Source organism: Rhincodon typus, chromosome 19 (assembly GCF_021869965.1).
Source record: "Rhincodon typus isolate 14 chromosome 19, sRhiTyp1.1, whole genome shotgun sequence".
NCBI lineage: Eukaryota > Metazoa > Chordata > Chondrichthyes > Orectolobiformes > Rhincodontidae > Rhincodon > Rhincodon typus.
In genome coordinates this window covers 38836404-38851479 of record NC_063350.1, presented here as the reverse complement: position 1 = coordinate 38851479, position 15076 = coordinate 38836404, and the positions used below count along the sequence as shown (strand labels likewise).

Here is a 15076-nt window from a genome sequence, read left to right as displayed (position 1 = left end):
AAGCTTGGTGTCAAACAAGCTGACAGAATTACTGAGTCAGTTAAGAGAAGTAGTAGACTTTACATATGGGAGCTGACACAATTTCTGCAAATTTGTCAATAAAGCTGGGACCTTCTGTTCTGACTTATTTCTGTACTACATCAGGCACTGCCTTCTGTTTAGAATGCAATGAGGTGTGCTAACTAGCCTTTCAAAAGATAGCAGTATGTTCCAAAACCAGTCTTAGTGTGCATCTTGTTTATTATACAAAAGGGATGATTTTAAAAGGAGAAAGAATGCCACAGTCAGAACTTTTGGCTGCCACTGCCTGGAATGAGGTGGGGCTAAAAATGAGTGCTACGCTCATCTTTGCCTGCCTTCATTGACAGGGTAGGTGGTACTCTTCAGCCAGTTAAGGTTGCAGGGGTGTGTGTGCGTGCATGCGTGTGGGTTGTTGCCCCTGAGTACAACATGCCCTCAGCCTCTTGACGCTATTCAGTGGCAGGACATGCTTCAGGTGATGTCTTTGGGACCAAAACTGCAACCACAGGCAACTCATTGCCTGATGGCTATGACTGCCTCTGCAATAAATCTCAGCCTGCAACTCAAAAATATTCCCGGAGTGTCCTTTTAATTTTTAAAAGAAAACTTCTCCTTTCAAGTGAGCATGAATTTCATTTTGATGAGGTGATCCAAGTTCAAAAATCTGGTAGGGTCTTGCATTTACTACTCTCCTTAGTCTATTACAAGGATCTGTTGCTCTGTGTCATTTGATTGGTTGGCTGTTAAATGGTAGAGACTGAACAAATGCATTTGTTGTGAACCAGAAGGAAGAGAAATAATTTTGACTTTATTGGTTTAGATCTGTTAGTTTTATGATTTTATTTTATTTATTATTCTTTTCTGTTATTATTTTTATTATTTGCTACAACATTTGACCTGAACCACACTGTGTGAGACATAAGGCTCATGTTTGATGGCACTAGGTGCAAAGTGGAAGTATTAGCAATTGGTGCTTATTGCTGAATTGTCAAGGAACAGGGCTGGTTATTGTTAATTTGAAGCTGCATCCTGTAGGAGATGTAAATAATGTGTTTTAAGCAATAAAGCCAATGTGACCCTTGTCATTTCTGCTAATTTCCTCCTGAACTGACTGCCTGCTTGGTAATAAATGTCATACGTTGCAGGTTATTACTGCAGCTGGGCTTAAGGTTCTCTTCCGTAACATCTTGGAAAAAACTTCCTCAAACAAAATGCATTGAAAACATCCATGCTGAAAAACCCAAAAATCCTTGCATTGATTGATGTGTTGTCTCTGTGTCATTATATAGTCATATCACTTTCGTGTAAGTTGTGCTTTGTAAGCAAAAAACTCTCACACTTAAACTCTGCTGAAGGGGACTTTGTGTTTTATTTAAACTGAAAATAGGCTCAAAAATCTTGTAGTTGTTATGTAGTCTCTTCATATGAATACAGAAAGTTGTCTTACATTATGTGTAAATAAATGTTTTAATTTTTTCCTCACCTCATTTCATCAAAAGATATTGACACCTGTTTTATGGCATAGTGGTAATGTCCCTACCCTGGGCCAGAAGCTCCAGGTTGCAGTCTCACCTCAGGACATCATGGTCATAGACCACGTGTCATAACACGAACAAACCAGTTGATTATCAATCTGTAAATCTTTCTATAATGGTTTTGATAGGGGATAAGTGCAGGAGAGTTTTCTGATTGACCAGAATCATGTGGAAGCTGCAGCATTATCGTCCCTCCACAATAAAAGACTCTTCATTGCAGTTTCTGGTCATGAACAAGTACATTCCTCATTCTCCTCACCACCAACCCCTTCTTTCACCAAAGGGTTTGAGTGAATCAGATGGGTTTTCTAACAATCAACAACAGTTTCATGGTCCCTATTTACTTTAGTTTTCAATTCCAGAATTATTAGCTGAATGTATATTCCACCAGTTACAATAATGGGAATTGAACCCATGTCCTTAGAGCTTTATCTTGAGCTTTTAGACTACTAGTCTAATGATGCCACCACTATACCACCGTCTCCCATTGAACCTGCCTGTTTTGTACACACTTTTTTTTTTTTACTACTTTAGTTTGATTTTCTGACTTGCCTAGCTGCAGTTTTGTTAAGGATAACTCTGAGCAAACTGTTATTGAGGACAGACTCAACATGGAGCCTGAATATTGCCTTTGAGTTGCTTTTGGACACTTCCTGTTGGCCAAGCCAGAAGCGTTGGCAGCGGTTTGGAAAATTATCAGGTAGTCAAATAAAGATAGAATAAAGAGAATTTACCCACTCGGCAAAACATCGTCATCTGACGAGCTTATGTTTATCTGTGCCTCTTGAATATTTAAATTGATTTCATGTAGGCTAACGGACCATCCTTTAATGGATTTTATTGTTGTAATTAATGGGTGTTATGACCATAGTGAACATCATTTTCTGTGCTGAAGTGCAACCACAGCAGTAATTGTAAAGCTTTGAGCTTGTCTCATGTTTAGTTAGAATACAGTGCTTTCTTCAGCATGAAGTGTGCTGGAAGTGTCATTCTGAGGCTTGGTAGATTGTGATGCTGTTATTGAATTTTTTTTTAACCAACTTTGCTTTTGAGCACTTCGATATAAAATCTTGCAGTAGCTAAACTTCCGTGTCATTTTTCTTGGTTAAGTCAAAATGCCCTTCCTTAATGCTGCCTCAGAATATCATAAAACTCATTTCTGTTTGATGCATCTTTCTCCCTGTCCATTTGTTACCTCAGGGAGTTGAGGGAAAGGACAATGTTTCTGTATCATTCTTTCTGAGAACATTACAGTGGGATTCAAACTTTGATAACTACCCACAGAGAATGGCAACATCTAGCTTTGAGTAATTCAACAAAGGTAACTCCCAACACTGGATTTTGCTTCAGGAGTCTGGAACTTGACTTTGGGTTTCAACCCTGCACCATGTTGAAATGCAATGCCCAGCCAATTAGGGCAGACTTGCTGTTAAACCAGGATAGTGGATGGCCTCCCAAAACTAGAGGGCTAATAGGAACCCCTCTATGTATGTGGCATAGAGAATGGTCATCTCCATCTTGAGTGTCCTTAAACTCAATGTTTTATAAAACATACAGAGGGATGGAGGCCAGAACTGCCAGTCTGCCTTTGTGGAAGGGAAACATCTCAGTTGGTATACTGTAGCTGCAGTTGTCCACATGGCAGCTGTGGGGGAAGCGTTTCAGAAACCCACTGGAGCGCTGGCTCCCTGTTCTACTGCCAGGAAGCCCCGTACCACCATCCAGGATTCACCTGCCAGCAGGGACCTGCCTACTGAAAGGAAAGTTTCACTAGGCACAGAGGATGAGCTTCAATAGACTCCTTAACTGGTTTAATTAGCTACCTGTAACTAAAGGGTAAGCAGCATTTTTGCCCCTGATCTAGGCTTTTTCTCAAAATGGTTCCACACTAGCCTATGGTGGGAAATTCCAGATCCACTTCCTTCTGGTCCCATCCCATCAGCCTTTAACAACCCAGCCCCAGACCTGCAGTGCCAATTAATCTTCCTCAGATGCAGGAAGAGTGCATCTCCTGCCCCCAAGCTAGGTCAAGATTGCCACTGTGAATAAACATTAATAACGCCCTTTATAGAAAATGGATTTATATAGATGCTGAGAAAAAAAATGTATTTTCCTGAGCTCTGATATGACAGTCCCTATCTTTCAATTGCCAGTGTAAAGGGTATTAGATGCAATCTATGATTTTGATAAAGTTCATGCTGACATGTATTCTTCCTTTGTCACTGTAGGGACTATGGTTGTCAAGAGTTCAAACATACAAGTGGGAGATTTGATTATTGTTGATAAGGTTAGTATTTTCATTTGGATTTAAGTATAATGATTTATTTCAAATAAGGTTGCAATGATAAGGAAAAGATATTAGAAACATCTGGAAACTGAAAATGTAATAAAGAGTAGTCAGCACAGTTTTCAACTAGGAAGATCATACTTGAGCAAACTTATCTGGTTTTGTGATAGTAATGATGGTGAAAATGTCAATGTTCTCTGCAATTACACCTCTGAAACCGACAGCAGCTTCTGGAGTCCACATGTATAGTTAAACATGAATTGTTGAACTTGTCAGTGAGGGTGCATGGTTGATGTTTGCCCAGAATGTAATCACTTAGCAATCATTTAATTGATGAGGATTATACTATTAGTCTATTTTGTACAAACAATGTGACAAAGTATTGAATGAGATGTAATTGGGTTTATTTTAATAATTATTGTCAAAACCTCCTTGCCTGAAACAGTAAATTTATATTTGATGTTTAAAAAATCTGTATGTTAAGTTTTTTTTAAATCTTGTCTGATATGTTAGCCGTTTGCTTAGGTCCATGCTTATGGTCCAGTTAATTTTGTCACTATCTGTAATATTTATAGGGGTGGAGTAATTCAGAGCTTTTTTACTTCCTGGTTTGCTGTCTGAGGATGTACTTTAATGTGGTTGGCTGCTTACCCTGCTTGATGACATCACTGTTACTAGGTGCCTAGGGAATTCCCTCGACTGGGTGACAAATTCAAACAGGTGTAGGGCTAATAAAGACTTTTTGGGAAGTTTTCGTTGAGGTCAAAGATGCTAATGGCATAAGTTATGTAATAAAAGAAAATTAATTATTGACAGGAAATGTAATTTCGTAGCAGATCCTGATTTTAAAAAAATAAATGTATGGAAATCTTGAACAGCTTGTAATGATCTTTAACCTGGAAATAGTACAGTGAAGGAAATTTCTTAGAAATGCCTAGGGAATCTAATTGGTTTTTAACCATAACAAAAACAGAAGTTGCTGGAAAAGCTCAGCAGGTCTGGCAGCATCTGAGAAGAAAGAAATTAGAGTTAACGTTTCGAGTCCGGTGACCCTTCCTCAGAACCGATGGTAACTGGGTAAATGTTGATTTATATGCAGAAGATAGGGAGCGGGAGGGGGTAAGGAGTAAATGATAGCTGGGAATAGAGCCCAAAGAGAGAGAAGAGCAGTTGGATAGACAAAGGAGTTGTTAGTTCTCTGGCTAGGAGGGTGAATAGCTGTTAATGGGTACTGTTAGTGACTATCAATAGGTAGTGTGTAATGGAAGACTATGTGATCACAAGGCCTGGTGTTTGGGGTAGGGGGCTAGGACATGAGAGAGTTTGGTTTTTAACAATGTTTGGAAAGGAATGTCAGAGTTTCCAACAATTGTAAAGGGATCAATCAGAAAAGTGATGGAAAGAGTCATCAACAGTGCTATCAAGCAGCACCTGTATTACAATAATGGGCTCGCTTACTCTCAGTTTGCATTCTGCCAGGGGCACGTAGCTCCTGGCCTTATTAAAGTCTTGGTTCAAACATGGACAAAAGAGCTGAACTCCAAATGTAAAGTGACAGTGCATGTCCTTGATATCGAGACCGTGTTTGACTGAGCGTGGAGTCAAGGAGTCTGGAAACAACTAGAATTAATGGATATTAGGTAGAAAATTCTCACTGGTTGAGTCAGTGTAAAGGGAAAATTACGTTTGATAAATTTAGTAGCGTTCTTTGAAGCTATAACAAGCAGAGTTGATAAAGGGAAACCGGTAGATATAGTGTATTTGCATTTCCAGGAAATATTCTCTGAGGTGTCATGTAAAATATTATTTTACAAGGTAGAACCTTATAGTATTTGGGATTATGTATTAACATGGATTGAAGATTGATTAAAACAGACTGTTGGGATTAATGGGTCTATTTCAGATTGGAAAGCTGTAACTAGTGGATTGCCACAAGGATTAGCCCTAGGGTCCCAATTGTCTGTGTTCATGACGTGGAGGAGAGGAGAGTGTTTATGTATCCAAATTTGGTGCTGATGCAAAAATAGGTGGGATGGCATGTTGTGATGAGGTCATAAGGAATCTGCAAGAGGATACAGATAGCTTGAGTAAGTGGCCATAAGCTTAGCAGATGGAATTTAATTTAGGAAGGTGTGAGGACATTCACTTTGGTAAGAAGAATCAAAAGAATCATAAAATTCGTATGGTAAGTAGCTCACCTCCTGACTACCCAGATTTGGTCTGCTATCCATAAGGCACAAGTCGGGTGTGTGATGGTATATTGGATGGCATAATTTCCTGGATGAGTGTAGCTCCAACAACACTAAGAAGCTTGACACCTTCCAGAGCAAATCAGTCCACTTAATTGACACCTCATCCATAAATGTTCACTCCCTTAGGTGCACAGTAGCAGGCATCTACCAAGATGCAGTGCAAAAATTACCAAGGCTCCTTAGATAGCACCTTTAGAAACCAACATTGTTACCATCTAGATGGAAGAACCAGGACAGCGGTTGACCCTGCCAGTTCATTTCCAAGTCACTCTCCATCCTACTGTCACTGTGTCAGAATCTGGAACTCCTCCCTAACAGCATGGTGGATGTACCTACACTAAATAGATCTCAGCAGTTAATGGAGGCTGCTTATCGTCACCTTCACAATAGCAATAGGGATAAGCAATAAATCATGTTGAGCCAGCATAGCCCACGTGCTGTGAATTATTAACATAAATTGTGCATTTCTTGAATAATGATAAATACTACTCAATGTGATCTGGTGAACATTAATCCTAAAGCAATACAAACATGAAAGGAGATAACAATAAATCACCTGAGTGGCTATATAAAGGACAGTTGAAGAAACTATTGCTATATAGAATAAGGAAGAGATAGAAGGTGATCAGCATGCAGGTGCATACACAAAGAGAAAGTAGAGACAGAAAAGGGGACACTGAATTTGTTTGATGTGAAGACAGAAAAGCCCCTGTTGAAAAAGTCACTTTTCTGTTTGCTAGTAATAAAAACCGTTGAATTCCAGAAGCTCCAGAGGAGCTAGGTGTTTTTGGTTGGTTGGTTGGCCTGTTGAAAAGTAACTCTGAAAGGCAACACTGCTGGCATGAGAGAGAGGGGGTGATTCCTGGACATGCATCTTGTCAGCGTTAAGCATATCCTCAGGGACCATGGATAGAATGAGGCTGTCAGTGAATGTGACTCAAGGGTCACAGCAGTCAAATGAGAATGTGAGAGTGTTCCATACTTGAGGCTGACTTAGACAGCTTTGGAATTGCATATACTGAGGGAATGATACAGGTGCTTGTAGTTATTAAATCATATCTCTTGGACTGAGTATTTAAAAGTTAATTTTGTCTTCAGTTTGAAGTGTTAGTTACCTATTATTGATTCTGCTTCATGTTCAGTAAATGCTATAAGAAGTGAAATGTTGTTGGTAACTTCATTTGGGAACCATTTGTTAATTTTGGTTATTTCTATTGATTTCTGATTTTCACTTACTCAGAATCAGAGGGTACCTGCTGACATGATTTTCCTCCGAACATCAGACAAAAGTGGTAAGTATCACACTCAGCAATTTATGTAAAGTTTGAAGGGATTCCCTCTCAACTGCTTTCTGAAGCTTGGAGGCATGGGCTGGTTGAGCATGGCTGGCACACTGTCTGATGTGGGCGGTGAAAGGGCCATATTGTTGGATAGGTGTGAAATACCACAGATGCTGGATATCTGGAGTAAAGACAGAAAAAGCTGTCGAAACTCAGCAGGTCTAGCAACATCTGTGCAGAGAGCTGTTTTGAGCCCAACATGATTCTTCTTCAGAACTGAAAGGAGGTGGAAGGTTGTGAAAAATCTGTCTCTGTCTCCACAGATGCAAATCCTCTTCCTTGGATGGGTCTGCGTGACATTAGCATTAATTCTGAATGTTTCTAATTATGATTTAAAAGTGAAATTAAAAACTCAGTTACTTGTATAGGTTTTCTTTTGAAAATTGATTTGGAAAGTTAAGAAGTACTCTGTTTAGTCCCCAACACATTTAGATTTATGTTTTATTGCTGATAATTGAAGCTATGTAGTTTCAACTTGTTTTTAATGTTCTCCAAGTGAACTTGGATGATGGCGAGAGCCATTTGGTATACTTCCTGTCATCTTTGTGGTGGCGTTAATGCATCTGTATTCTTTTCCTACATTTTGTACATGTGTTGTCTCCCTTCTGTTTTCCAGGCTCTTGTTTTATTCGTACAGACCAGCTAGATGGTGAGACTGATTGGAAGATGCGTTTGCCTGTTGGCTGTACTCAGAGATTACCCATCGCAGCTGTAAGTATCGTAGAAACAACGAGGACTGTTCCACTTTCCCTTGACCAGCAATTTCTCCATAGGGGGATGGGTGACAGAGTTGTCTCCTAATGCTTTCTAGCCTTCTTCTGCCATGCCTCATGTACAAATACCATCTCATCAGCTGTGATTTGCTCGTTCATTGAATCATAGAATCCCTACCGTGTGGAAACAAGCCCTTCGGCCCAACAAGTCCACACCAACCCTTAGAGCATCCCGCCCAGACCCATCACCCTATAACCCACCTAATCTATACCTCCCTGAACACTACAGGCAATTTAGCATGGCCGATCCACCTAGCCTGCACACCTTTGGACTGTGGGAGGAAACCGGAGCACCTGAGGGAAACCCACGCAGACATGGGGAGAATGTGTAAACTCCACACAGACAGTCGCCCAAGGGTGGAATTGAATCCGGGTCCCTGGTGCTGTGAGGCAGCAGTGCTAACCACTGAGCTACCATGCTTCCCTGAGTTTTTTTCTTTTTTTTGCCAAACTATATGGTTAGATGTTAGAGCAAGTGAGAATACCTCAAGAAGATAACCTTCTATATTGTCATCCATTAGCAGCAACATAACTAATCTTTATCTAAAGATCCTTTCCAACTTGGCCATTTCAAAACATTTTAAGAATAATTTTGCCTGCATAATAGGGAGACTTTGCAATTTCTGCTGTAAAGATTACTGACTGCCCCCATCTTCCTGACATATTAGCAATTGTGAATGGTTCAGTTTACATAACTACAGTGTGATCATCTGCCTGCGCTTGATTAACTGACCTGAGCAGGCACCATTTGTAACGATGCCACCATTAGCTTGGGTGCCTCTGAATCTTTAAAGGTGACCAGTGACCTCTGCTTGAATTGTATGCGAGGATGGCCACCATTGGGCTTATCTGTGGATGCTGCCCATAGTTGTCGCTCATTCTATGTCTAAGCTCATGCTTTGAAGAGGAATCAGTGTGTGGCCAGTGCTCATTGAACCCTATCCCAGCTTGGAGATCCCTGTCCTTTGCACAACTGGAATAAAAATGATAAGCCAAATAAAGACTCATTAAGATGATGGTGAAAAACCTAAGGTGATTTGTTTTATGGGGCTTTAAAAGGAGAGAAAAGCCCCTAGAAACAAAATTCCAGAGTGTCGTTTTGGTAACTGAAATACTGAAGGGAGGAAGGATCAGAGTTAGTGGAAGAGAGAATTCTGAAGGACTGTCATAGTAAAAAGAATAAGGATCAGCCTGTGGATGAATTTAAACATGATGAACACATTAATGTTGAAACACAGAAACCAAAATATGTCGGTCAAGATAGAAGTGATCGGTGAGTGAGGTGGTGTTGAGTGATTCTTGGGCGGTAGAATTTTGAATGGGCTAACACTCAGAGAACTTACCTACAGAGGACTGAAAGAGTCAAAGTGGCAAGATATCAATGAGAGTTTCAATCATAAATTGACTGAGACACTTCATAATGTTGCAGTGGTGCAAGTGAATATCTTTATGATGTACAGGATATGGAGCCAAAAGTTAAACTTAGGACCAAACAAGGTATAGCATTTCAAAATGTTTGTGGACAGCGTCAGTGGGATAATTACAAGTTTTGTGACTGGGTCAGGAAGCAATGGCTGTGATCTTTTTCAATGTTTGTCTTATTGAATTTCCATGTTGGTCTAAGTCTTGTTGTCAGACTAATGTGGGTGGACAGAGGACATGGAGAGTTAAAGTGTTGCACATGTGAATGCTGACTTTCTGAGCACAATTTTAACTTGAGAAGTAATGGTTTGGTTTCATCAAAAGTTAAAGTGCAAAACTTCTGAAACTTTAACCCACCCCACTTTGAGCCTAACCACTTCTGGTTGCAACAGATAATGGGCAAATAACCAACCTGTTTGTGGGAAGTAAGTTAATGCATTAAATACTAAAATGAGAGTGCATACCTATATTTTACTGGGGATTCTAGTTTTAGCCTCAGATAATTGACTTTCCCAGGCCTTGGGAAACTCAGCAGCTTAAACTAGAGGGGAGATCCTGAATCTATAAGCGTACAGGTTTTCAGGACTGCTCATGGATCAGGAGGAGCAGCGGTATTTTCTCCATGCCCCTCAAGATAATATGTAAGCACCCCCCACACCTATCCCTACCCCAGTATCTGACTCCCAGTCTCCACAAACCATGACTGGACTCAAACCCATCCCTTCCACAATCTCTTTCACACTCCCACCTACTTAGTTTTGTAGGTTTTAGTACTGCCAAGCAGGAAGGCCTCATGCTGATAATGGATGGAAACCACCATGTAAAGGCTCCCTACAGTTAATTTCTACAAGTCAGTTGTGTTTATACTGGGTTTCCCAACTCCTCAACAGCACAGAATTTGCCCAAGGGTTGGCTCTGAATGATATCTCCAAGGGACAGGACACAGATACTGTAAAAATTTGAGAACTGTGCTTTGAAATTGTGAACCTCTACTTGTATGGTGTTCTGCTGAAACATTAGTTCAAATATGAAAGTGGCTGGAGAAATGAAAGATCTTTGCTGCATTCCAATGTTTCTGCTCTGAACTAGGCCTGAACACTTACTCCCAAGCTCAATCAGGAATCTAATGCGGGATGGAGCACAGAGAAAACAGTGGGAAAATGAGGGAGAGTCGGAGTATACAGAAAACAGGAAGCTTTGGGTGTGGTGACTTGGTGGTTGAGACACAGAGGTAGCTTGAGCCAGGGCAGCAGAGTACTGAGAAACACTGGCACAGAGCAACAATGCTCAGAGCAAATGGTCAGAGAGAGTACTGGAGGTGCATGGGGGAGGACATGAGCCAAAGGAGAGAGGAGCGCATCTCTGACCGATGACAGCTCACTTTCTCATGAACATGTGTCACTGGGGAGTCACCCATCTGTAAGACCAAACTTGTTTTAAGGATCATGTGGAAGGTCAATATGAAACCTCAAAAAACCCTTTATTCAATTTGTATGACAGGGTTTGGAGTTATATTATTGCTTCCCAAGGTTAGTGCTATCCTGTAAATGATTAATATGGTATGCCTCAACTGAAACATATAAAGGTGTAGATTTATATACAAGATATTTTCTGTGATTATTTGAACTATAACAAAGCAGCACATACAAATATACAAAAGGCAGACATTCTGGCTTCATGTACTTGGTGCATATCAGGACATTTCCAAAGTGTTCAACCTGCACTTTTCTCTCAACAAACAACAATAAATCTTTTGATCTCATAAAAAACTAATTTGTTTGTAAATGGAAATGACATTGAGCAGAATCTATAAAGTCAATGAAAATTAATCTTTTCCCGTGAGTGAGACTGGTGTCAGTTTATCTTCATATGCTACTTGTCAGATTATGGTGCTTTTTTTTATGCTAACAACTTGAGGTTGGAGTACTTTGTTGTCACCACATGAATCTTATCAAGAAGAGGCTCTTTTCTGAAACAAGGTGTAGCTTATTGCATGATACCAATCAGGTACATGTACTTTAGCAAGTTTGACATTGTTACTAAGACTGTGTGGAGACTGAGGATATAGGTCTTCCCTCTACAGGATGGAATCATAGAGTTGTACAGCAAGGAAACAGACCCTTCGATCCAACTTATCCATGCTGACAGATATCCTAAATTAATCTCGTCCCATTTACCAGCATTTGGCCCATATCTCTCTAAACCCTTCCCATTCATGTACCAATGTTGTAATTCTACCAGCCTCTATCCCTTCCTCAGGCAACTTGTTCCATACCCACACTGCCCCTCTACATGAGAATTTTGTCCCTTAAGTCCTTTCTAAATCTTTCCCCTCTTGCCTTAAACCTATGCTGTCTAGTTTTGGACTCCCATATCCTGGGAAAAAGACCTTGGCTATTCATCCTATCCATGCCCCTCATGATTTTATAAACCTCCATAAGGTCACCCCTCAGCTCCGATACTCCAGGGAAAAATGCCCCAGCCTATTCAATCTCTCCCTGTAGCTCACACCCACCAACCATGAGCTGTTCTGCCTTTTCCCCACTCAAACTGGTATGACAGCAACAGATCGAGTGCCCCAAGCTTTAGTGCAACCCCCAGCACTTAGTCCTGGACTTTGGAATGTGCCAGTCTGCAACAGTCAGTCGAGGTCAACTCCTTACTCTGGAAACCAATACATTTCAGGCAGACCAAGGAGCATCTTTCACCAAGTTGATGGTCCTCCAGGCACAGCCAATGCTTGGGGCAATGTCACTGTCTAAAGTCTTTCTGCCAAAGTTAAATGGGGATCCATTCAGTTATCGAACCCCTGTCCCAGTGCCTCAAAGGTATGTAAATAGTCTTGTACAAGTAAGAAATGCCTTTGGTTTGTTTGTTGGATAGAGTCAAACTCCAACGTTTGTTTGTTTCTCCGTATGCTACTGTACAGAACCAAACTGCTTCAGTAACTGTGTGTATAAAAATATTTTTATGAATATATATTTGAAATTTTAAAAATCACCAGATTGATTGCAGCTCACTGCAGGTTCCAGCATTAACTCTTTCAGAACCATTACCTAATATAACAGCACACAGATATTGTCCTTACTCTGTTTTATTTTAATTCACAGGATCTGTTACAAATACGATCTTATGTTTATGCAGAAGAACCAAATCTTGACATTCATAGTTTTGTTGGGACTTTTACTCGGGTGAGTTAATAAGAATTCAGCGTTCCTCAGTGTTATAGTAGATAAAGTATTGGCACCATTCCATTTCTAAAAGATTGTTTTGTAAGCGACTTCGTAGAACCATAGAACCTCTACAGTGCAGAAGGAGGCCATTTGGCCCATCGAGTCTGCACAAACTTCTCAATTTGTTTTATTTTTCTTGCATATACAGCAATATCTACATATCTATCTTTTCTTGGTAATTTGTGAAACCTGTTTTTGCACTTATTACTTATTTTTTCCTCAATGTCTTCTCCCGTTGTCTCTTCAAGAGATTGGTTTCTTGCTGTACTGTTCCATCGGGATGAGTCAGTCTCTGAAACTTATCCAAGTGACAATTATTTATGAGAGTGGCTGAAGTAAATGTGTCCTGTTTATTCCATGATGGAAGAATGGATCATAACTGCAATGACTGCTCTTCTGTCCCAATATTGCAATGAATGCAGTTTGGACACTGATCAAAAGTGGGAATCTTTCTCAGTTTTTCCCCCTTCCTAATCAAAGATGCTGCTGATATTTAAAGTGGTCACAGCATCAGCCTATTGACGACCAAGTAATTAAGCACACAGAGGATCAAACACATCTTGGCTCAGAGACTTCTACTGTACCTTGTAATCATGGAGAACTGGGGGACACTTTATTCACTTGGTAATTCTTGCTGGAATGAGCTGCTTGTGCTTCTTAGTGCCTGGGATGTGGTGACAAAGAACATTACTTAGCTAACCCATCATAAAAATGGTAAATTGGTGAAATATCAGGAGTGACTGTCCAACTCAATATATTCACATTGAAAAATATATGATTTTAATCTACAGATTCATTTGATAATATTTAGAATTTTGTTGGCAATTAGGGAATAGTGATCCTTCAAAATGTTGCAACTATTTAAATTGAAGTTTAATTCTTCATTTTGTGTTTTAGGAGGATAGCGACCCACCAGTTAACGAGAGTTTGAGCATAGAGAATACGTTATGGGCCAGTACTGTTATTGCTTCCGGTAAGGTGATTTTCTCCTTGTGGAACAGATCAGAAGTCTATGACTTTCTTGTTTAACAATTTGTCGAAATTGTTGAAACCTCCTGATGTGCCTACCGTCAATTAGGTCTTGCTAAGTAGTAAGTGGGCATGACAACATTAGCATAGGATTTTTATTGTGTGTTTACTAGCACTTGATCTGAATGAATGAAGTAAAAATATGTCATTGTACACAAGGTGTGCGTTTTGTTTTCTTCTAGAACCGAGGTTTGCCAAATGGTTTCAGGAAGATCATGGTTGTGGTGTTCATTTTTGTAAAGTGGCTTCTGGCAGCACTATGAAGGCCTACCTAGATTTCACAGGAGAGGCTCCTCCTCTTGACCATGGAGAGTTGACCATAGAGATGAACACCCACTGGCATGTCCTCTATATAAGTTGAAATCTGTTGATTTTCTGCCATCATGGCATCTCACAGGCTAACCAGCTGAAGTGATGCCAGAATGCTAAGTCTGTGCAAGGTAGGGCCCATGCAATGCTGGTGGTGTTCATAATCAAAGTAGTAGCATGAATTAAGAGCCAAGTAGGCCACTTGGCCCCTTGACCCTGCTGAGACATTCAGTAAGATCATAGTTGATTTGATTATTCCAAACTCCCACCTATCCCAAATAACCTTCCACCCCTTTGCCTTTCAATTCTGCCTTAAATATATTTAAAGATTCTTCTTTGTTTCTCTACCTTCTGAGAGAGTTCCAAAGACTCACTGCCTGCTGTGAGAAAACAAAACTCCTCATCCCTGTCTTAAATGGGTGATCTCTTATTTTTAAACAGTGTCAGTTCTAGTTTTGAGTCCAGTCACCCTACCTCAGAAGAAGGGTCACTGGACCCAAAATGTAAACTCTACTTTCTCTCTACAGATGCTGCCAGACCTACTGAGTTTCTCCAGCTATTTCTGTTTTTGTTTCAGGTTTCCAACATCTGCAGTTCTTTGTTTTGTTTCACCCTTCGTTCTATATTCTTCTAATATTCTTCCTTTCCACATCCACCCTGTCAAAACCCTTCACAATCTTGGATGTTTCAGACAAATAGCCTCTTATTTTCTCTAAATTCCAGTGGTTACAAGCGTAGGCTGTCTGATATTTCACCATAAGACAGCCCATCCATTCCAGGATAACAAGGTGTAGAGCTGGATGAACACAGCAGGCCAAGCAGCATCATAGGAGCAGGAAGGCTGACGTTTCGGGCCTAGACCCTTCATCAGAAAA

General features: G+C 40.3%; 1 protein-coding gene across 1 annotated transcript in view; it reads left to right on the top strand.

Moving 5' to 3' along the window:
• The window catches only part of LOC109926202 (probable phospholipid-transporting ATPase IIA), a 175651-nt gene that overhangs the window by 40708 nt on the left and 119867 nt on the right, over positions 1 to 15076 (top strand). Inside the window, exons 5-9 of the mRNA XM_048608579.1 lie at positions 3785 to 3843; positions 7336 to 7387; positions 8052 to 8146; positions 12741 to 12821; positions 13761 to 13836. Coding sequence (XP_048464536.1) covers positions 3785 to 3843; positions 7336 to 7387; positions 8052 to 8146; positions 12741 to 12821; positions 13761 to 13836 — 363 coding nt within the window. The remainder of the gene's footprint in view (positions 1 to 3784; positions 3844 to 7335; positions 7388 to 8051; positions 8147 to 12740; positions 12822 to 13760; positions 13837 to 15076) is intronic.